Source organism: Agrilus planipennis, unplaced genomic scaffold (assembly GCF_000699045.2).
Source record: "Agrilus planipennis isolate EAB-ADULT unplaced genomic scaffold, Apla_2.0 scaffold272, whole genome shotgun sequence".
Taxonomy (NCBI): domain Eukaryota; kingdom Metazoa; phylum Arthropoda; class Insecta; order Coleoptera; family Buprestidae; genus Agrilus; species Agrilus planipennis.
Window position 1 is genome coordinate 310559 of NW_020439208.1, and position 22876 is coordinate 333434.

At 32.0% G+C, this 22876-nt stretch overlaps 4 protein-coding genes and 1 long non-coding RNA gene across 5 annotated transcripts in view; 4 read left to right on the forward strand and 1 right to left on the reverse strand.

Annotated features, from left to right (window-relative positions):
* The window catches only part of LOC108741704, a 115643-nt gene extending 105084 nt beyond the window's left edge, over positions 1–10559 (forward strand). Inside the window, exons 4-13 of the mRNA XM_018476596.1 lie at positions 1640–2031; positions 4310–4535; positions 6956–7213; positions 7699–7824; positions 7879–8054; positions 8132–8265; positions 8357–8496; positions 8560–8786; positions 8899–9085; positions 9768–10559. Coding sequence (XP_018332098.1) covers positions 1640–2031; positions 4310–4535; positions 6956–7213; positions 7699–7824; positions 7879–8054; positions 8132–8265; positions 8357–8496; positions 8560–8786; positions 8899–9085; positions 9768–9919 — 2018 coding nt within the window. The 3' untranslated portion in view covers positions 9920–10559. The remainder of the gene's footprint in view (positions 1–1639; positions 2032–4309; positions 4536–6955; positions 7214–7698; positions 7825–7878; positions 8055–8131; positions 8266–8356; positions 8497–8559; positions 8787–8898; positions 9086–9767) is intronic.
* A 2-nt stretch (positions 10560–10561) lies between these two features.
* LOC108741705 (exosome complex component RRP4) lies at positions 10562–11951 on the reverse strand. Its single transcript, XM_018476597.2, has 5 exons — positions 11628–11951; positions 11338–11575; positions 11144–11278; positions 10908–11087; positions 10562–10820 (listed from the first exon to the last, which is right to left on the reverse strand). The coding sequence occupies exons 1-5, from the start codon at positions 11744–11746 to the stop codon at positions 10608–10610; spliced, it is 885 nt and encodes a 294-aa protein (XP_018332099.1). The 5' UTR covers positions 11747–11951; the 3' UTR covers positions 10562–10607.
* A 716-nt stretch (positions 11952–12667) lies between these two features.
* On the forward strand, positions 12668–16274 carry LOC108741706. Its single transcript, XM_018476598.1, has 3 exons — positions 12668–12905; positions 13590–13767; positions 16170–16274. Exons 1-3 carry the CDS (start codon positions 12704–12706, stop codon positions 16195–16197), a joined length of 408 nt encoding a protein of 135 aa, XP_018332100.1. The 5' UTR covers positions 12668–12703; the 3' UTR covers positions 16198–16274.
* Positions 16275–17907: 1633 nt separating this feature from the next.
* On the forward strand, positions 17908–21572 carry LOC108741707. The gene is made up of 3 exons (XM_018476599.1): positions 17908–18250; positions 18307–18483; positions 18638–21572. The coding sequence occupies exons 1-3, from the start codon at positions 18107–18109 to the stop codon at positions 21155–21157; spliced, it is 2841 nt and encodes a 946-aa protein (XP_018332101.1). The 5' UTR covers positions 17908–18106; the 3' UTR covers positions 21158–21572.
* A 675-nt stretch (positions 21573–22247) lies between these two features.
* LOC112905539 lies at positions 22248–22602 on the forward strand. The gene is made up of 2 exons (XR_003231855.1): positions 22248–22397; positions 22459–22602. It is a non-coding gene; the product is annotated as an uncharacterized LOC112905539 (long non-coding RNA).
* Positions 22603–22876: the final 274 nt, after the last annotated feature.

Consider the following 22876-nt stretch of genomic DNA (forward strand, 5'->3'; position numbering starts at 1 on the left):
ACGAAGCTCTGAAAAATGATTTTTCGAAGTTACACAATAACTATGTAGATACTTAATATACTTAATATTGTATTTGTATATTTGTAAGAAACGCTCGTCTTGCGAATTAAACTCACACTTGATTAGTTTTATTTTATTGTAATACCACACGTCTTATTAAATTATATTTTCCGAGAAGATGGATTAGCACGTGTTCGTTATCTAGTTTCATCATTCGAATGCCCCGTTGGATATAACTCATTACTTGTAATTCCCTTTTACGATTATATTCTTAGATCTTCTCGTCAAAAATAGCTTTCTTCCTAGATATGGGAGGTAAAATTTTGCGTTTAACGCTTAAAATTTATTATCAGTCCCTAATACCTCTCGCAATTATGGGCATGGACATAGTTTAGTGTTATCCATCAACGACATATAAAAGGTCTTCCTATCTGAGTATATTTCGCATTTGCAAGTTATACAGGATGAACGAACATTCCTAGTGTACATTTAACAACTTCCTTAATGCAAACTTTAGTGCGATAACAGCATAATAATCGCCAATAATCTTCTACATATCAGGAAGCAAACGACGAATAATTACATTCAAAACGTGTGCGCATTAAAACTCTAATTCGCGCATAAATAAATAATCTTCTATCAATAAAAATCGTACTATTATCATAAGGAAGTCATGGTTATTATTAATGGCGCTAAAGAATATACGCAGCGTCTAGTAATTGTAAAATTATATGCACCGCAAAGCGCCATTTAATAATGAGTATATATAAATACTGATAATATACACTGCAGTCAACCTAACACATTTCGGTAAATATATATTAAGTTATATAATTTGTTTTAAAGTGTCAATTATTACCTAAACAATTGCAATAATAATTACTGCATTTATTTAGCCTAATTACAAATGGTTCTAAAGTTTTGAAATGGTCAATAATCTAGATCATTTGTCGGACGTGCATACCATAGACGATTACTAACTTGATCTAGTTACTTAAAAAATAATACATTGTAGATACCCAAAAATTTTTAACTAAAGGTGTACACAAAATTTATCTATAAAAATTTTCCCAAATGTCGATATCTCATTTTGTTTAGAAACCACAAGCGTCTGGCAAACGAACAGGCTTGCTAGAACCCTAAAAATTATTGATTAAAGGGACATTCAGGATTTTTTTTATTTTGTATAGGATAGAAGTTGGAGGGGAACACTTTAAAATCAGGAAACCCTAAAGGGTTTTTCTTGCATTTTAGAGACATATTCCCGCTCAAAGGGGTAAATGAAGAAGCAATTTTTAGCTAGTTTTCCCTTTTTGTGTGGGAGGGCCCAAAAATGTCACCGTTTCCGCTTTTAGGTACTCAATAGAGGATAAATTTCATTAAAATAGATAAGTATGTAAATATGAGGGTCTGAGGGCTGTGACTTGTCAAAAGACAAACGGTGATGGTTTGTAGTTAGCTACTACGGACCCCTAATAAGTATGAGCATTGATTCTCATTTCCAATTAGCCCATTTTTCTCTAAGAACACTTTTTCAACTAGCATTTTTGTTGGTTATGTTGTAATTTATTATATTTTTATGCTTTCAAAATAATTACCATTTATTTATTACAATTATTAATTAGTGGTTTTATTTCAGGAAGGATAGCTTTCGAAAAACTAACAGATTTCGATTACCGCGGAAACACCTATTATACAATCAAGAATCTATCCCTGTTTGAGTGCCAGGGTTGGTGCAGGGAGGAACCCGAATGCCAAGCAGCAGCTTTTAGCTTCGTCTTAAATCCTCTAACCCCAATCCAGGAAACCGTATGTCAATTACAAAATGAAACATCGGCAAATAATCCCGCAGCCACTCCCCAACGAGCCACAAACATGTACTACATGACGAAAATGCAAATAAGATCGGAAAATGTTTGCCTTCGTCCATGGGCATTCGAAAGAGTCGCAAATAAAATGATAAGAGGTCTCGATAATGCCCTCATCTATACGTCAACTAAAGAAGCTTGCTTAGCGGCTTGCTTAAACGAGGTAAGACCATAATGTACGCAATAATTTGCGAAAAACCAACACGGAGAAAATTAAATTTTTGAGACAACGCAAAAATTACAATTTTCGATTGTAACTAACTGAATTTGCCGTAATACTAGTAGAATTTATTAGGTGACTTGTAATAATCTCAATTTAGACGTGTTTATTTAAAAATTATTTCAAATTTCTTAATTATTACAATGTATCTACTTTGTAATATCAACTGCTGGGATTTTATTTTTACAAATTCGGGTCCAAATTGTAATTTTTATTATTTTCGCTTACGAAGGAACGAACTAGTGGCATAAATTGTAATCATCGCTTTAATATATACGTAAATTTTCATTTTTCTTTTCTTCGTGAACAGGTTAAATTACTTTTTGAAGTTGTAAATGTTTGCTATTATTAAATGAAATGAAAATTGTGCATTTTACACAACAAACAAAGCTTACCATCATCGCAATTACTGCAGCTGCTATAGGTAAAACCATACTATAAATAATACACTGCTAGTTAAAAAACCATCGCATTCCCTTTATATTGTCGGTAAATTTTAAAAATAAATTCAGCAAATTCTGAAAAGAATGTCATCAACAAAATTTTCCGATTAAGTACATTCTAATCGAGTTGTTAAGCTTCAAAGTATAATGAAAATGACCAATTAGTACTCGAGTGCAGCAATAATCAGGCGCTGATTGGACATTTTAATTACATTTTGAAGCTTAATAACTGGTTGAATGCGTATTTAATCCCAAAACTTTGTTAATGGTTTCTTAACACCCTATATATAATATAAATATAAACTTCTTGACTGGACCAGTTCAAGTCTCGGAGAGAAAGGGATGTCTAGGTAGTAAATTAAAATATTTACCTTTTCGCATCGTTGCTTGCAAATCTCGAATGGAAATCATCTCAGAAGCATTGTCCACATCAAAAAAGGCTCAAAACACACCCCGAACGTATAATATCTCTTTGTAAAACCTTATTTCCCGTTACATTAATTGCACAACTGCGAATAAACCTCGCGTCACACGCTACGAAAACTCGCGAATGGTACGAATGGCACGAATGGCACGATTGAGAATCGGAACTGCAAAAGACACACTAGATCGTAGCTCATTCTGCATTATTATTGGATTCATTTCCACGGCTTGGTTTATTTGCACAACTTTATTTATTTACGTACTTATATAATACAAGATATTGTATTTTCGTCGTATATTTTTCGTACCGTATATTATGTATTTATATTTAAATAAGTTGATGGTTATTTTAATTACATTATCTTTCCTACATTATTGGTCTGGCGATAATTGATAAATAAAATGGACTGCAGTCGTGGGACAGCATTTTACATACATAAAATCTCTCAATTGTTAAAATTAATAGTATGCATATTTTTTAATTGATTGGTTTAATTGGGTTATTGTCACATTTTCGAAATTAAGCAGAAAAATTAAAAATTACAATCAAATTTTCATAAACAGCATTTAAGTTCAGTTTATAATACCTTCTTATAAAATGTCATTTATATAATTATTAATGATTTGGATTTATATAAATAAACTGTACAGATATTCTGGAAACAAAACTAACTTAGGAAAAAGTCAATTAAATTATGAAAACATTATCTACTTCTAATTTAACAAGTATTTAATGGTTAAAACAATTTGATTGCTTTTCCCCAAAGTTTGTGACAGGATAATTTTATCCATAGGTTAATTTTTTAAAATAATTAGTACCCAATAAAAAAAAATGATAACTTGAAAGATAATTTGCGAATAAGGCAACAGATTTCAATGTTTTCTCCTGTACTTAGCTACTATTAAGTGTTTTAATTTATCCTATTTTATACATGCCTATTCACATTCCTTGTTATCGTTCATATTCCCTATTTCCCTCCAAAATATTCAAAAAGGGAAGAACGATCAAACACTTGCATCACTGCTCCCATATTTTTATTATTTTCGTGTAGAGTTAATTTAGAATGGCATGACCTTTGATCTTGGATTGCGTAGTGACAAAACGCCTCCGTCTAGAAGTTTCTAGATTTATACTTTAAAAATATTGATCATAACTACGTCATTTTTTACAGTTTAACTGGAGCTCCATTTCTAGTTGTAGGTATATTGAAACTCATGGTTAAAACCAATTGAATAACAGCCAAACCAGTGTTTTGTAAATGTTCTAGTGCATCTGAAGATTCATATCATTCTAAACTACCTATACCTCTGGCCTCCGGGTAATCCCTCGCTAATTTTTTCTCTTTTTCTTTCAGCATCGGTTCACTTGTAGATCTGTAGAATACAATTACGTGTCGTTGCAATGTCAAATGAGCGATTCAGACAGGAGAACGACAGGGCAATTCGTTCAATTTGTGGACGCTCAAGGAGTGGATTACTTCGAAAATCTCTGCCTCAAAGGCAGCCAGGCATGCAAAGGAGGCCGTGTATACCAAACGCCAAGAATCGGTGTCGCCGACGACAAAGTTGCACAGTATGCAGGTAGAATACTTATTGCACTTTTATGCACACCTCTCTTCAAACAACCCACTTATTATCCCATTATGGGACCTTCTGCTTACCATACTTAACAGTCAGGTCGAATTACGTTTCGAGTTACGAAGTAAAAATAAAGTTTTTTACATCTACCTGCATTTTAATTCGAAATTATCGGCATTCAGGTTCGTGATGGCTAACTATATCAACGATCTAAAGACTATTGCTACCAAAAACTTCTCTTTTCATTATATTTGATCATAAAATGTCGAATTTGTCGCAAATTAAATGCCAACTTCTGTACAAACGACGTTTGGGGTTGTCGATAAGAGTTGAAATTTGATTAGGTGCCAAGTTCCAAACAAGATATAATCCAATTATTGGTTTTGACATTGAACTTGGCAAGTTTTATATTTATTGTGTAAACGTAATTTATTGATTAATTATTAAAACTTGCCACGCTATAAACTCTATCAATATTAAAGAACATAATTCGATTAGTAGGTACCTTGGTCGTTTAGATCCCAGCTCTTTTAACTGTTAAATGTTTTGGAGAATATTAAATATAATATATAACTGTATACGTTTCTTAGACAGTTCGAGAAGTTAATTAGGTACATAAAAGAACAACCCCTTCAGCTTCTGCTTAATTCCATATTAAGCAGATCTGATTTTAGATATGATTTATCGATGTATTTTAAGCAGTTACTGAATTACTTTTAGAACATTAGATCGTAAACAAATGGCGCTATTCACGAAACCACTTAAAATAACGCCTCTGGTTAACACGCTGTTAACGGCGCGCGAAAATTTTCCCATTACTTTTCAAATTAGGTAATACTTTTTACCGTACTGTTATTGTTAAGTCATTTGCGATAATTTATTATGTTATTAACTATGACTAAGCGGTGCATAGTAAACTTCTCCGAACTCTTCTTGACCTTTATTCGTGACTGGCAATGGCAATCAGTTATGGCTTTTCTTCTACAAAAAACTAAACGATTGGGAACATTACAACTTAAACTAATGCTTATCTTTACCTAAATAAATAAATTAAACGTGCAGAAAAAGTTAAATCCTTAGAAACCAATTCTGGAGCTTTCATTAATGTCCTGATGGTTTAGAATATCGTTTAGCCACCAAATTCATTCCTAAAAAATATTCACTGCTAAAACAATCTTACGCAATGAAGAAATGGAGCTTTCAATCTACTTTTATGTTAACGAAACCCTAACACTTGACACCATTGAAAAATAAACCATTTTATTCTCATTGAAAATGCCAAGAATTTATCCGAACCTTTTTGATTACAAAAAAATTCTTCTGAGCTTCTTATAATCCATACGTTTTAAATGTTTTTTTTTAATCCTAACGGACATTGAAGTTTAATTAAGACCTAAAGAACTTTTTACTGACTTATGCAACTAAGCTTTGTGCAATAACAGATCAAAGTAAATTTAGAAGTTTATTTCACGGAAGTTGATCAAAGAATTAACTGGATAATTTCGAGCAGACTATTCCTCAATAGATAATTGCGAAACAAGCGAAAGAACTGTTCTCTTCTCATTATCAATCCTTTGTGAAGAGAATTGTGACTGCTTTTATTTATAATTACTTAATTAACATACTTAATTACCACGAAAATTGAAGATTTTAGCCATATAATTCAAAGATGTATGATACACATTTCAAAACGTTTACTACTATTTTATTATAGGTACAGACAATACTAAAAGTGCAAATATTGAAGCTGACTGTAGATAAATCTACATAATTAACTGATAACTTTATAATTATATAAATCACCATTTTAATATTTTCTGCCCAACGCAAAATGACCTAAACTTTATTTCTAAAATTTTAATACATAAGTACATTCGTAAAAACGGATAAGTAATTTCAAAAATTGCATTCAAATTATTGCAGCTAAAGTAGGTAGGTATCAATTTTAAGTAAAATTGCAAAAATAATTGTAGATAATATATTTAATTGATCGCAGATTATTATACGCCATATGATTATCTTATAAATCAGATGGTATCGATCAAGACTACTTTTAATGTCTGTTCCATTTTAATCTTGTTTCAAGATCTTCACGAGCTATTGAATCTATTTAATTCTAGTCTTTTCATCCTTCTGTATGGGCATCATACCTAATATAATCGCGCAGTAGGCATCGTTAGTTTACTTACAAAGATATAATTATGTTCATCATGCAGATGATGCGATATAACAAAGTAAGCTCGATGTTCGAAGTAATTATCCTACCCTTATCATCTGCTCAAGAATTTGACAGTTATTATTATAATATGTGTAGATACTAGTGCATATATTAGCCTTATATGAAACACTATATGTCTGGTACTAATTCCCAATTTATGTAAACGGTAATGTTATATAAATTATGATAAACTTCTGCTTGTTAGGTCTTCACTATTACACCGACAAAGAACTTCAAGTGAACAGCGAGGCAGCATGTAAATTAGCCTGTGAAATAGAAAATGAATTCCTTTGCCGATCATTTTTATATCGGGGTCCACCAATTGGTGCACAATACAATTGTCAACTCTTCCACTTGGACCACAAGACACTTCCTGATGGACCGAGCACCTTCCTTAATGCCGAAAGACCGCTAATTGATAATGGAGAAAGAATTGGAACTTATTACGAAAACATTTGTGAAAGTAAGTAAACTTTTTACTCAAAAATGAATTTGCTGTCCACATATCTTAATCACTTCTATTTTTACCTCTTTTTTTATAAATTAAATTTTGGTGAAAACTGAATCTAAAGCAGTAAAGAAACGACTGAGTAATCCGTTATTAGTATATATAGTTCGGTATTTTAATCAGAATAACCGACGCTTGTCACTGTTCAACTGTTAATAAAACTTAATGTTTGACTTTGAGTTTATACGATAATAAATATAAATTCTTTGAGCGTCCAAATGGAAAGTACCAATCTCATAATGGTGTACTCAGAAGTAGAAGTGGAATTGGTTTTTATATTTTTGGTATACTTTTTAGAATTCTTGAGTAATCCTTAATACTTTTTTATCAAGTTAATATGCTCAATCAGAAAAACAATGTTAAGTTTATCATAATTCGGAAATGATCACCAATTAACGCAATTTTCCTTGTGTAGTCAATAAATTTATTTCTGTTTTCAGAGCCTAGTGCAGGAAGTTCTCCGTCCGAAAATAGCTTGCCAGTTGTATTTGAAGCTACTGAAGATCCTTTACTAAACTTAACAAGAAGTGACTTAAACTGTGATAAAACTGGAACATGCTACGATGGTAAATAAGACATTTAATTATTTTAATCATTTTTGTGAATTTTGTTTGTATTAGTTTCAGTCAATTGCAAGGACACCAGAATTGCTGTCCAAGTTCGTACAAACAAGCCCTTCAATGGTAGAATTTACGCACTGGGAAGGTCTGAAACTTGCAACGTGGACGTGATCAATAGTGACCTGTTCCGACTGGACCTTACAATGAGTGGACAAGACTGTAATACGCAATCAGTTGTAAGTAGAAACAAAAACTAGTTTATTTTACATAAGTGATACCTATATATGCAATAATAAGTTTTTATTTCATTTAGACTGGAGTTTACAGTAATACAGTTGTCCTCCAACACCATAGTGTCGTCATGACTAAAGCAGACAAAATTTACAAGATTAAATGTACATATGACATGTCTTCCAAAAACATCACGTTTGGAATGATGCCAATCAGGTAACTGGAACTATTTCTAACTCCCAAAGATATTTCTTACGGATTGCCTAGGATTCTTTGATTTGGTAATTACAATAATTTTAATTTCCAGAGATCCAGAAATGATAAGTATCACTTCTGCTCCTGAGGCACCCCCACCAAGAATCCGCATTCTCGATAGTCGCAACAGGGAAGTTGAAACTGTACGTATTGGAGATAAACTCACTTTCCGAATTGAGATTCCCGATGATAGTAAGCATTCAGTTTTTCAACAACAAAAAATTGTTTCTATTTACAAATTATTTTTTTAATTAGCACCATATGGCATCTTTGCACGAAGCTGTGTTGCTATGGCTAAAGACTCAAAGAGTACATTCCAAATTATCGATGACGAAGGATGCCCACTTGATCCTACCATCTTCCCAGGATTTTCTCCCGATGGAAATGCATTGCAGTCAATCTACGAAGCCTTCAGATTCACTGAATCTTACGGTGTCATATTCCAGTGCAATGTCAAGTATTGTCTTGGACCTTGTGAACCAGTAAGTACAAAAGTATTTGGGAATTAAAATATTGAAGTTAGTTAACGGAACATTTAGAAAAAAAGAAATTGAAATTTATTTATATATGAAATGTATGTTTATTTATGTTTAGGCGGTTTGTGAATGGGGCAGAGACTCGGTAGAATCATGGGGAAGAAAGAAAAGATCCATATCCAATGGAACTGAAGATGAAAAAGACGAAGATATGACTTTAAGTCAGGAAATTCTAGTGTTGGACTTTGGTGATGAGAAACAAGCCGATTTCCTCAAGAGTGATCTAGCAAGTGCCGAATTTGGAGGTAATTATTAGTACCATGATGTTCTCAGTTTTCCAAAACGGTTTCTTATTCAAAACTCAAATTAATTTTTCTTCAATTCTTTAAAACCCTTCTACACATATATATACTTATAATGAGTAAATTGAAGAGGTTGGTACATATAATTAAATAGTCAATTAACTCACTGGCTTTTAATGATATCCCACTTCAGATATGATACCAAATTGATCAAAACAATGCCGTCTTTGATAATTAATTGAATGTAAACAATGGTTTCAAAGACCCAAAGATTGAAGGCATTTAAGGTACTTAAACTGAGAGCTTAAAGAGATGCATGAAGGAATGAAGAAAATTAACGGCTGCATTGATAACATCCAAAAAATATCAACTATACAACGTTGGCGTCCAATTGTATACATTAAATTGATTATTATCAATTATAAACCAAAGAAAGCATTATTTTGATCGATTTGGAAACATTTGATATGAGATATGACTTCAAATCAATTTTCTATCTCTTACACCCTAATCAGCAAATTACTACCTAATTAAAAGTTAAATGTGCTTTAATCAGGTTATTTCTATGAATTCCTGTTTGTTAATTTTTTGTAATTGTACACGGGACCATAAAAAAGAAAGCCGACTGACTAATACACTTTCTGCACTATAAATAATAAATGATTGATATATTTTGTAATTACAGATAAAACTGTGACCATCATTGAACCTTGTCCAACAAAAACATCGGTTCTAGCGTTAGGTGTAACATGTGCCTTAATGGTTTTGCTTTACTTCAGCACTATATTCTGCTATTATACCAAGAAATGGCTGAACACAGGGAAACACGTCGCTTGAAATTATGAAAAGACTTCAATGTGATTAGAAGTAAACTTGTTCTATATTAAGAACGATAATTAATTAATTAATTAACGGAATCCTTTAAATGCACTTTTGATTGTCTGGTTTTTCTGAGGAAAACTGCCGTGTTTACGCGAAGCTGTTTACCCCAGGGGAAAGTTAAATACATCAATCAAATGTGCTTTCGACTTTTACGTACTGATTTATTTTTTTCGGGATGGTGGCAGCCTCTGGTGGTGGGAATTGCTTCGAGATCTATCTTTCTGGATCATTTTTCATCATTACAAGACTGAATAATGTTTTTGTCATTTTTAGTCTTTAGGGTTGATCCTAATATTGCGTCAAGAAAAAAATAAGTGAATAATTAACATACCAATTCCCTAATAGATACTAATTAATAACAAATGCGAATCTTATTTAAAATTAGTAAAAATGCTACGAGAAAAGCTATGTTAGGAGCAACCTGTAATGATGAGAAAAAATCTTATCATATAATTACTGACGAGTTTTAAATTATTCTTATTTATTTCTGTACATACCAAAAACTATTAATAGCTAGCTAGATATTTATACTTTTTTGTACCCATTGTGCTCTCTGTAGTAAACAAAAGTAATAATAAAAAGTATTTTATATAAAGCAGTGTTTTTATTAACTGCAACAGAAGAAATACAAAAAAGCATGTTCTTAATCATTCTCTAACATATTTATTCTATGTTGTGTGGACATGGCAACATCAACCATTGACTCAGGAATAAGAAGTTCAGAAACCGAGTATTTCAAAGACTCCTCAAATGCATATAAAATGCTTGTATCATACAGCAGCATTTTGCTTTGAGCCAAAGCTAAAATACAATTTCTTAATCTTCCTATTGTTTCCCTTTCTGTACGAGGAATAACCTACAAAGACCATTTTATTAAACATTTTTGGCAATGAATTTGTCTGCTTTTCATTTTTCAATTGTAGCTTTATCTATTATTACACACCTCTTCCAAATTTTGTACAAAACCACCAACATTATCTTCCTCATTATTTATTGGGGGACATATCCAAATGAAGCCATTATTACCTAAGATAATACTAATACCTACAGGTAGATTATGAAAATGAGTTTTGCTTCTTTTTATTAGAGATGGAAATACTTTCACTAAAACACCTTGTGATAGCTGCAAAGATAAAGTTACTAGTCTATCTAAGAAATAACTTAATAGTCTATAAAAACCTTTCCATATTTTAAGCTTCTTGTATGTAAAGAAAGGGAACCATCAGAATGCACATTTTGAACTTCTGCACTTATAAGATCACCTTCTTGAAGATATTCTCTCATCATATGTTCATCTTCTGCACACCTTCTTCTCTACACAGTAAAACAGAAAATTCTTATCTTAGTTCTTATTAATACTTTACTTTACCAACCAGTTCTCCTCCTGGTAAATTAACAGAAGAAAGCAGAAGAACAGAATCTAATCGTGAGTTTGTATCAACTTTCCATCTTTTTTGTTGAACTTCTGTAATACGACCTACAACTACATCGCCAATTTCACCATTATATCGACTTTTCAGAGGACGAACGGATATCAGTTTATTTACTTGCTGTTTAACACCTGCTACAGAAGACTTTAAGTAACCATCTTCTTCATAAGTACCATGCCCCCTTAAAAAACATCTTTAAGTAATAACAACTTCAATACCACAATACAAAATACCTCATAAATTCATCCTGGACTGTTATCACTTCGCCTGGCGTAAATATTTTGGGTGATCGGTAATTTATAGCTACAGAGGGGTCCACACGTTGCGTAGCTAATCGAACCTGGATTTTCATCTTGATTTAAGAATTCTTAATACAGTGTTGAGCATCCCTTAACGACTTAATATCACGTAATTCAACTTCAATTTTAAATAAAATTAAATAACAGGTTCACACAATCAATAGACTAACTTAATGTTATTGCTCCAAATTCATTTAAAATCTTTGGTTAAGGTTAAATTAAATGAAAACTGTTAGTCTTTAAGCCATTTCTTCATTTAGCAAACACAATAAATCTTTCTAATGTTTCCCACTTAAAGTTGAAGAGGGCAGCACGTACTGACGTCGGATTTTTAACATACAGAGTGTTAAATTTATATCCCTGTTGTCGTAGATATAACCATTTAAATCTTATGTAACATGAAAATTGTGATAATGAAAGTTATTATAATTTGTATATTTAATAATTTTGTATATGGATATTCCTTACTAAACTAAATATTATTAGTCTTGGTTTTATGTTACATAATTTTTTTTGGAAACACATCTAAAAGTAGGTAAAAATTTGTGTATTCACAATTTTCTCAAAGAATTGCATATCTGGTCTATATAGGTTTCTTTTACATAATTGTGAAAGGATTCTCAAAATGCCCTAAACTTTTTAAATAACTTTTGTCTCTAATAGTAATGTTACCATAATACCCTTAGTATCTGTATTGATTGATTTAAAATCACTTAATTTTATAATATTTAGTAGCAAAATTTAACGTCTTTTTCTTGTCGTCTAGAATTACCGTTTCACGACGATCTCCTATAATTTTTACCATATTTACCAAGCTAGTTAGCACCACTAAGTGACTAACGTTTCGTACATCATTCGAATTTAAATGATTTCTTCTAGTACCGTATTATGTCACTTGTTCGTGAATGCATGTAACGGATAAAAAAATATTTAAACAAGAATACCTGCAACTATCCGATACTTTCCAAGATCCGCTATCATTGCTAAGTATCAGGTGTTTTTGCCCACCTATGTATTCTAGAAAGACTAATAAAAGTTCGTGTCTGTTATTTTGTTATTTACTTAACATCTTCATAGATCATTTCGCAGCAGTTAAGCACTCGCTTAGTAGCTATCACTTTTACCGCGTTTTGTCTCCGCACAATAATTATTTGAAAATGATGCTGAAATGTGTAATATTGCTTTGTGCAATTAACTGTGCTTTCAGTTTTTGTAAGTATTTAGAAAATTATTACTTACATTTTTAATTATATTTAAAAATTTAAAGACTTATATAAGTACCTACCAGCCACTTAACTTTTTGTTAATTTTATTTTGTTATGTAAACAATGAGATTTAAATCAATGTAATTGCATTGGTTTTTCCAGTTACCGAGAAAATTTTAAGAATAGATATGATCTAACATCATACAATTAGTAGGTACTTATTTGATATTCTTTATTTATTTACTTACCATTATTATGAAAATTTCAATTTGAACGTAATTACTGTTTTCACTAGTTTATCGCATAAAAAAAGATTTTTTTTTTATTTAAACTACGAACATTAGTAAGGAATTATTAAAGAAATAGTGGAAAAATATGCAAAAACCTTACTATCTAATGAACTTTTTTTGGAAAGGGTAAAAGTTTTGCAAAATTACTTATTATTAACTCGTAAATAAATATTTAATCCTAATCAAGTTGTTCTGCAATTCAGCAAAGGAAAAATAGGCCTTTTCTTCGCTAAAGAATGTAACACATTTCAAAATTACATTAAAGAACTGTTTAAATTAATAAAACTAATGTAATATTTTCTTAAAATACAGATTTTCTGCATTTATTAAAATCAGCCACCAAAAGTCATATTATAATTATTTTTCGAATAAATCAGCTAATCTAGATATTGATTCTACAGACGTGGGAGAATATGTTCCAAGATCATTTTACAAAATCCACAATGGGCAGAAGTCTCCAACTTTCTATATCGACGTTAATTCGTTAGATCCTATTCTAAGAAATAGAAGAGAAATAATCAGTGGAACCTTTGAAGGGAAAATTGATTCTGATCCCTATGAAGAGGATGTAGTTCCAAGGTACGCCTTGAACGGCAGTTTTATTATTTTTTAATGACATACAATATTTAAAAAATTGACCCAACAACATTTCCTAATAGAAAAACTAGGTTTACCTTAATTTATACCTTTTGTTCTCAATGTGAAACAAAATTTTCAACTACAATTTCGTTTTTTCGTAGATTTAAATAAATCATATAATTAAATAGGTACTTTTTTATTACCACGGTAAGTAATTAATTGCTTTTTTAATGACGATGATCGAATAGTGTTGAATTCNAATGTATAGAAGGTGGTTTGCTCCATTATAAATATTATTTAAGAATGTGAAGTGGAGGTTCAGGGTTTGAAGAGAAGTGGCGTTGCTTTGGACGTGAAAAATTGAAAGGTGCCAGACAATTTATTATTATTTTAATGGTGCAGTTAATGTATAATATAACATAAATGAGTTTTTTATCCGTTTCGGATAGTTGGCAAATGATGGGTCCCTCGCTCGAAGATGGTGGTAGTGTGGGATGACCTTGTAGAACACTAAACAGGTCTTGGAAGGAAATTTTCTACTACGCTCTTACCTACAAACACTTGTTTAGTGCTCCACAAGATCTTCATTCCGAATGCACATCTTATTCCCCCTCCAAGCGAAGGTGCCATCTACGCATTACCCTCTTTGCTTCCTATGTTGATATAGGAAATTATTTGTATGTCGCCTCTTTTTGGTCTTATTGCGTTTGTAATTGTAAGCTAAAGTTTCGTAGTAGTATTTAATTCACTATACTCTTATATTTATATTATTAGTTGCACTTACAAAAACAATTATTTTTGTACATATAAAGTTCAATTGCTTTTGACTGATTAGTTTTATGTACATTTATGATGAGTACCTATAATGAAAAATGATGTTAAACTCGCTGTCATCATTATTTTGTAAATTTTATTTGATGTGATAGATGATTTAATGGAGTGTTTATTTAGAGTTTTATTGCAAAATAGAACCAACAGTAAACGAAAATTAATGTATTCGCTTGATTCTCTGACCGTAAACTATCTAAAAATAGGAGTTACTGAATGATTGAAAGACGGAAGCAAAATAATGCTAGAATTTGTTTAAACAATTATGTACACATTTATTATCAATTAATGCGCTAAGTTCGAGTAGCAAATTCGTTTATTGAATGAAGGTTAATAGTCTAAGTGTCGTTACTAATATTAAGGAAGAGTTTAACATTGTTTCTTCCTACAGTGTTATTTACTAATCAAACACAATTTTTGCAAAAAAAAATTGAAAAATACAAGGCATAGTGTTATTTTTTTATTATGAGTAAAATGATAACTAAAAGAAAGAATAAGATTTAAACCAAAATTGCGTGAAAAACGTGGACGGGCCCATTAGTACCATTTACAGAATACCTTCTTATAGTTTAAAATAAATTTATCAGCAAACGGTTCTTTGAACAAATAGGCATTCACGATTCTAAAAGCGTATCGCCCTGAAACAGTTCGTTTTTTACTGCTAATAAATATGTATATCTTTGAATGCAATCCTATCTGCATACAGATGCGTTAAGTAGTCAATAGTTTGTGTTACAAAATTCATTCCACGCTTTTTACACCTTTTGGTATGTTGTATATACTGAGTGTTAATTAACTGCATGTCTTCACTTCAGGGATCAAGTGTACACCTAATTTGGAACGAAAAATGACTCCTGGAGGCTTTTCTGATGATGCCACTTTTTCTAGTAGTTGTTTTCATTTTTGCCTTTTTTCCTAATGTTCCACAACAAATATTAATTACATTATTATGAAAAGTATTAAATTTTCTCTTAGGAAAATAGTGATGCTATCCAAAATACGATAAAAATGTTAGGCCAAACGATTTTTTGAGTGTTCAACTAGTATCAATTCCTGACAATGCTCAAACCAGACTAATTGTATATGTATATTTATTCATTAATTAACCGATTAATTGGTTGTTAATGTGTTACTCTCAATGGTGTAGTTATTAGACGATCTTTTTAGCGTCAGTGTGCTTTTTATATCAAAAGATGGAACAACATGAACAAAATATGAAAATACTGGACAACGGAGCGTTTCCAGAAATGTTTTAGGAGAAAATTTTTCGTTCTAAATGAAAAATTAAATACTAGGTACCTAATAAATTTGTGAAGTATATGCAGTAGGTACACAGCGTAAAATGCACTTAAAGTAAAATATTTTGTATTATTTTTTAATTCTATGACAATTTTGCTGCGATGGTGATCTAAATTTGAATGAAACATGTGCTTTGTCTTATTAGAAACCGAAAGTGTTCGTTGTTACAATCTACAATTCATAAATATTTCCATCATCATTCCATCCAAAAACAACATGAGTGCATCATCACCTTCCTATTTTTGATTTAATTAATCTTATTATACTCTTTTCAGATTGATATATGGTGATACTGGAAACTGATGGATTTTGAATGCAATTATTGTTGAGACCTGTTTATATGTAAAATAAAAATAATGCTAATAAAAACTATATTGTGTTATCTTCTATAAATATACAAATTCGATAAAAGTTATCCTTATTGTTTCTCAGACACCTTCCATTTTTACTCTGCAACTGTATGGGAATAAGATCAATTTCTGTACTTTTCAGAAGAACTTAAAACAATAACTTACTGTATTTTCATACTAAATTAAAACGGAAATCGTTACTCATCCGAATCTCAATCATTAATACAAACAATCAGAGTAATTAGCCAACTGAAGTATATTTTTACCATAAGCAGCGGATTTTGGTTTACTTTTGTAGATAACATACTACATTGGGTCAATTTTTTAGTTTACACTTTAATTGTTAGTTATTAGAAAATTAAAAGGCAAACCATAAAACATCTAATTTACTGAATTCTAGAGAAATAATGTTGCTTCAACATTCTTCATTAATTTGTTGTATTCTTCAAATCGTATAATACTCCTTTCGTTTAAATGGAAATAGGTATCTTTTTTTATACAATTTTAATGATGGCAAAGAGAGGACTAAATTTTGCTCACTATTTATACCAATTAATAGATAGTAATAATAAGATTTATTCTTAAATGAATTATTTCAAAATGGAAACGTTTAATATATTAAAACTCTTTTGTATAAACCATAGTGGATAATGTTAAGCTTTTCTGTTAGTCATAGTTCGAACAGGAAACGTAAAATTGATTTTGGTGGAAGTCCAGCGGGGACAAGAACAATTTATACATCAAACAATCTCAGCAATTTTACGCATGAGCTGCTCCTGAAGTTGTTCCATTGATATCGAACGATTGCTGAAGTTTTTGAAAGGAAGCAGACATTTCTGCTCGTATATCCAAGTGTACAGAAGAATGCGATCGACGTGCTTTGCCTTGAGCAGAAGCTCCGTAAGGTTTCCCCCTGCTTCCTCCCTAACGGCTTTTCTGTAGGGTAGGAAACAGTGGGAACCAACAAGGGAGGGAGTTCCAAAAGGAGGAGATCATCAAGCGGCAGATGTGCCTTCTTCTGATCCTCACAGATAACTAGATGGGTGTCTACATTGATTTTTGGTAGAAATGGTAAGGTTTTTTGTAGAAGGAAGTTTCTTCAAGCAGATATTTGGAAGAAACAAGAAACCAGGTCTGTATGTTGGAAACCCTCACAAATAAAGAGATAAAGGATTCACGTATATTCTATTACAATAATAACAAAGCGAAAATGACAAAATTTGGAAATAATTATTATTGTGGAATGTTCAAAAAACTTTTGTTATAGTACATAATGTTTTGAAAAGTTACTTTTCTCAAAAAATGTAATCAGACGAAAACGTTCGAAGTTAATCAATGGAAATCTATTTAGATTTAAATAAATCGACATTTTTAAATAAATAATCGGCAAGATTCCATTATTTATTTAAATTAGGCAGCCAATAAAAAATTTATTGAATAAGGTGCTCTTTTCTGCAAATAATTGAAACGCTTATTTTCAAAGATATAATTTTGAAAACTATATTTTTCTTTTTTTTGAGTGCAAACTAGTTATTTTTCGTAAAATTTTTAGCGACAAAACAAGAAATATCGCAGACATATTTGGTAGTTACCGGCTTATTTGGTATATCCAGTTGTGGTTGCTTGCTAGTTAACCAAAATTAAACTTGGCAAGAACATGGTGGCGTCCTCTCTCATGGGAGAGTTGAAATGTTTTAAAATATGGCTGCTTTTAAATAATGCTAAACATGGGTCTGCTAGAATAAATTGTGTTATCGGCTTATAAATTTTCGTGTTTGCGTTCGAATGACACAATTATTAATATGTGTGTGCGTTACATGCTTTATTACTAATTTGTGCTCCATTTACAACTTGATCCAATCATGAGTATATCTAATGGTTATGGAGAAAACGATTGTAGACTGTGTGGGAAAGCTTGTAATTTCTCGGACACTCACAATATTTTCGAAAAGACTGAAGAGGGTGTACAATTAGTTCAACTAATTAAAGATTTCCTTCCAATTTTGGTAATTGTTGATGTATTACTTATTATTGACGTGTTAATTTGTTGTGGCTTTTGTAGATCTACAGAACAGATCCTCTTTCAAAACAAGTTTGTGAACTTTGTTGTTCAAATTTGAAAAATTTTTGTGAATTTAAGAAGAAATGTCTTGCTTATTTTAATGAACAAAAGGGGAAATTAGAATCTAAAGTGGACATTAATGAAAACGAAAAACTTTTTCTCAACACCATAAGCAATGTAAGTAAATATATAATTTAAGACACCTGCAGTATATTTTACTGAACTATTTATATATTAACATGCTACAGTAACATTATTGGTGGTTTTTTAATAAATATATCCTAACCTATTTACCTACTTTCATAAGTCTAATTTACAAAATTATCTGCAGAGTACTTGTTCAACCAGAAAAAATGGCCTTACAGACTCTCAACACTTTGATGAGTCTGATAATCAACAGTCTGAGTCTGAGCTTTGTGCTGAACTTCAAAATGCCATCAAAGAATCTCTTACACAAATACAGATGGAAGAGAAGCGCCAGCAACAAGCTGTATGCAGTATTAAAGTGGCCACTAATCTGACAAACTGTAATGAAAATGTAATTAATGGTAATCTTGAAGATGAAAGTTCTCAGGACAGTTTCTATCACACAAAAGCAAACAGTACCAACTCTGAATCTCACAGTGATATGGAATTGTGTGATTCTCCTGCTACTGATATGTCTGTAGTACACAATAAACATGTTTCTACAGAACCTGCAATTAAAAGGCGAAAATTAATAGGGCCTAAATCATGTATGGAACGTTTAAGAAAAAAATACGGTTACTCTCCTCTTCGCGAAATCGAAAAAGAAGTAGATCCAGTAATCTACAATCCGTTGTCATTGTTAAACTGCATTTTAAATTATTTTAATAAAACAAATATCCCAGATTACGAGTATCAAAATTATACCACATGCACTTTGTCATCATTACAAGAATGGGAAGTATTTGAAGATTTTGACAAAGAAAGCACATGTCGACACTGCAACATGGTATTCAAAAACCTGAAAATGGTAGCTGAGCATGAACTACAACATTTGTATGTTGTTGAAAAAGAAAAAGTTGACTCTCCAAACTTTACTATTTCCAATGGTTTTCACAAAAGGGTTCATAACGTGTGGTTGAAAAACATTAACAAAACTGATGAGACTGAAGAGCCCGACGTTGTAGACTTTGAAAACGATCACAATTATGAAGATGAAAATGTTCGAGATGAATTGATACGTAATGGGGACATAAACGTAGAGAAACCTATCGAAGAAATTATAGATGAAGAAGATCAGGGCCTTCTTGTACCAGTGGAGAAGTCGTCAGACGGTTCGACGAAAGGTGAAGTTGTACTTATTGACACTATAGCTATGGTCAATGGTACCCCTTTATCTGAAATTCCTAAAGACTTAAGAAGAACGATGTTCAAATCTGTCACTGTTAATGGAGTAAAAAGAAAATTTTGTTCTCTCTGTCGATATACATTCAAAGACAATTGGGCAATCGAGTCCCATTACTTTTCTTCTGGTTGCCACTACACATGCCGTTTTTGTGGTTTACGGTTCAACAAGCAAAGAGCAGAGTTTGATGATCATATTAAAAATCATATACTAAATGGGGATAAAAGAACCGACAAGATATTTGCTTCTAGAAAGGCTCATTTACCTCCTAAAGTAATAAATCAAAGCAGATTGAAAGCCAAACCGGCCTATATTCCTTCAAAACCTATTCCTAAAATTACTCCCCACAAAATTAAAGCAATGTTTAAGGAAATAGAGCAGGATTCTCAGAAAATGAAAAAAGAAACGAATTCAAACATTGCATATTCTGAAAAATCTTCTTCAGTAGATCCATACAAGCCCCAAAACCAGGCATACTTTTGCAGGAAGTGTTATCAGGTCTTCTTCAAGCTTGACGAATTCAATGTTCATGTCGTCAGCTGTAACGGTACAGGCATGGCAACAGTTACTGAGGCCAATAATGCCCGTTATTACAACAGAAACTCTTCACATATATCTCCGAGGTTTAGTGCCGAAGGAAGCAAATCAGATACAGAATCGTATTCTCCTTCAGGTCGTCCCATACGTCATTGTGTAAAAGAAGCAGGTCCTTATGTGGATGGCAGCGAAGTGGACGAGGCCTTGCGACCGAAAACTGCCGTTATGAACAACACCCTACCAACCGAGAGGGGTTACGAATGCAGTTTGTGCAGCTCTTGCTTCCCCACAAAATATTCGCGAAATAGTCACATGCGAATTCACAAGAACGACTATGGTCTTAAGAAATTAAGTGACCACAGCATCACGATAAGTAGAAACAGACAAGAAAATGTTGCTAAAAAAGTGATCAATATGGTTGAACAGAACAACATACCCACGTATACAAAATACGTAAATAACGTTCGCATCAAGCAAGAACCTACAGAACCCATTGTTGAAATCCATGAGGGTGAAGCAGAAAATATGAACATCCCCAGTTCCATAGGAAGCGTCAGCATCACCCCAATACCTAATGCAAACCACAAAACTAACGTTGATCCCGACATAATACGTCTCGTTCAGAGCAATCCCAACATCACGATCAAGACCATGAGCAGGAGTAATAGTAATGATAATGAGCAGTATTACATGCAAGGGGGTAGTGGTTTTTTTAGGAATGCCATGACGATGGGAAATTCGACACCGAATAATTCGTCACAAGACAACGATGGACGTTGCTACCGGTGTTCAAGTTGTTCAAAACCATTCGCGAATAAGTCTAATTTGTATTTTCATAAAAAACACCAGTGCACTGGGTCGAAATATCCATGCCCGTTCTGTAGAAAACGCTTTGGAACAGAGGCTGCATACAGTTCTCACATATTCTACAATCATCCTGAATAACGCGGTTCTTATCGCCCAATATTTAGTTCCTCATTGTATATATGACAATTATTTCTAAGAATTATCAAATCAAACAAAAATAACTTACGGTTAGTGCGAGAGACTGATTGTTAGTGTGAAAGACTGGCCGTGAGGTATAACACATACAGGTTGCTCCCTATTCTATTCATATCTACGTTATTAAGTCGAGAAGGGTTTGCTAAACAAATTCGAGAATGCAGTATTAAGATGAATCGTTTCCCAAACGACGTTTGATGTTATATCATTAATTTTTTTATTTTTTGTACAATATGTATATAATTATCTTCAATCAAATCAGCAAATTCTTTGTATTGTATTGTTCGACGTTTTGTACTGTTTATTTTTACTCGTGATTCATGTATGGGAAAGTGTATTGACCATTTTGTTAGCATAAAGAAACATAATCATCATTATCTCTCAGTATTTGTTAACGATTCATCTTGATATAAATTCTGCAGATTTTTAAATAGCTGGTTGTTAATGTAAAATAAACATTTGACTTTATAAGACGTAATTGGGGCCCTTCCAAAAGTTATTTGTAAATATTTATGATTGATGTTTTATTATCTTGCCTATTTGTTTGCAATTTTCATTTGAATAAATGTATAGAAGGTGGTTTGCTCCATTATAAATATTATTTAAGAATGTGAAGTGGAGGTTCAGGGTTTGAAGAGAAGTGGCGTTGCTTTGGACGTGAAAAATTGAAAGGTGCCAGACAATTTATTATTATTTTAATGGTGCAGTTAATGTATAATATAACATAAATGAGTTTTTTATCCGTTTCGGATAGTTGGCAAATGATGGGTCCCTCGCTCGAAGATGGTGGTAGTGTGGGATGACCTTGTAGAACACTAAACAGGTCTTGGAAGGAAATTTTCTACTACGCTCTTACCTACAAACACTTGTTTAGTGCTCCACAAGATCTTCATTCCGAATGCACATCTTATTCCCCCTCCAAGCGAAGGTGCCATCTACGCATTACCCTCTTTGCTTCCTATGTTGATATAGGAAATTATTTGTATGTCGCCTAATTTTGGNAATAAACTATAGAAATAAAAAATTAAAATTTTAGGAAAAAGAAAAGGAAGCCCAAAGAATCTCACAAACAACAACATGGGTTTTATTTCTAACTCAGTTAGGTCACATTTCTTTAGCTGAGAAAAATTATGTGGAAATTGGATTTCTCCAAAATAAAAATAAAAGCTTTCTCCGCAAAGATGTAAGTGCTCATATATTGTTATAATCAATTCTTGTGTCGAGTATATACCAATTATTTTTAGAATTCGTTAAAGTCAATATATGAATCATTAAAGCAAGATATAAAGCGTTTGGAAGATGCCTCTGCTCAAGATAGACCTGTCATAAATTATTGTCAGAACATTATTCAATTTCTAGAAGCCCGCATCAATGTAATGGATTTGTATCCTTTTATATGAGAAAGAACAAATGTAAAGAAAATAATTTTTATTTTTCTTATTTTAATGAATCTTACCGAGAAAGGAGTAGATTTTTCTAAGTTGGCCCATATAAGCATGTATCATTTTTATGTACCTTTTATTTGATTAGGTATCATTGCTTAGGCAGTTGAAGGAAACATTTCTGATTAGAAATTGCCGTAATAAAGGTAAGTGTGAAACTCAGGAAAATCATTTTAGGTGCCTTCTTAGAAAGATCTGTCATTATGTTACCTGCTTTCTA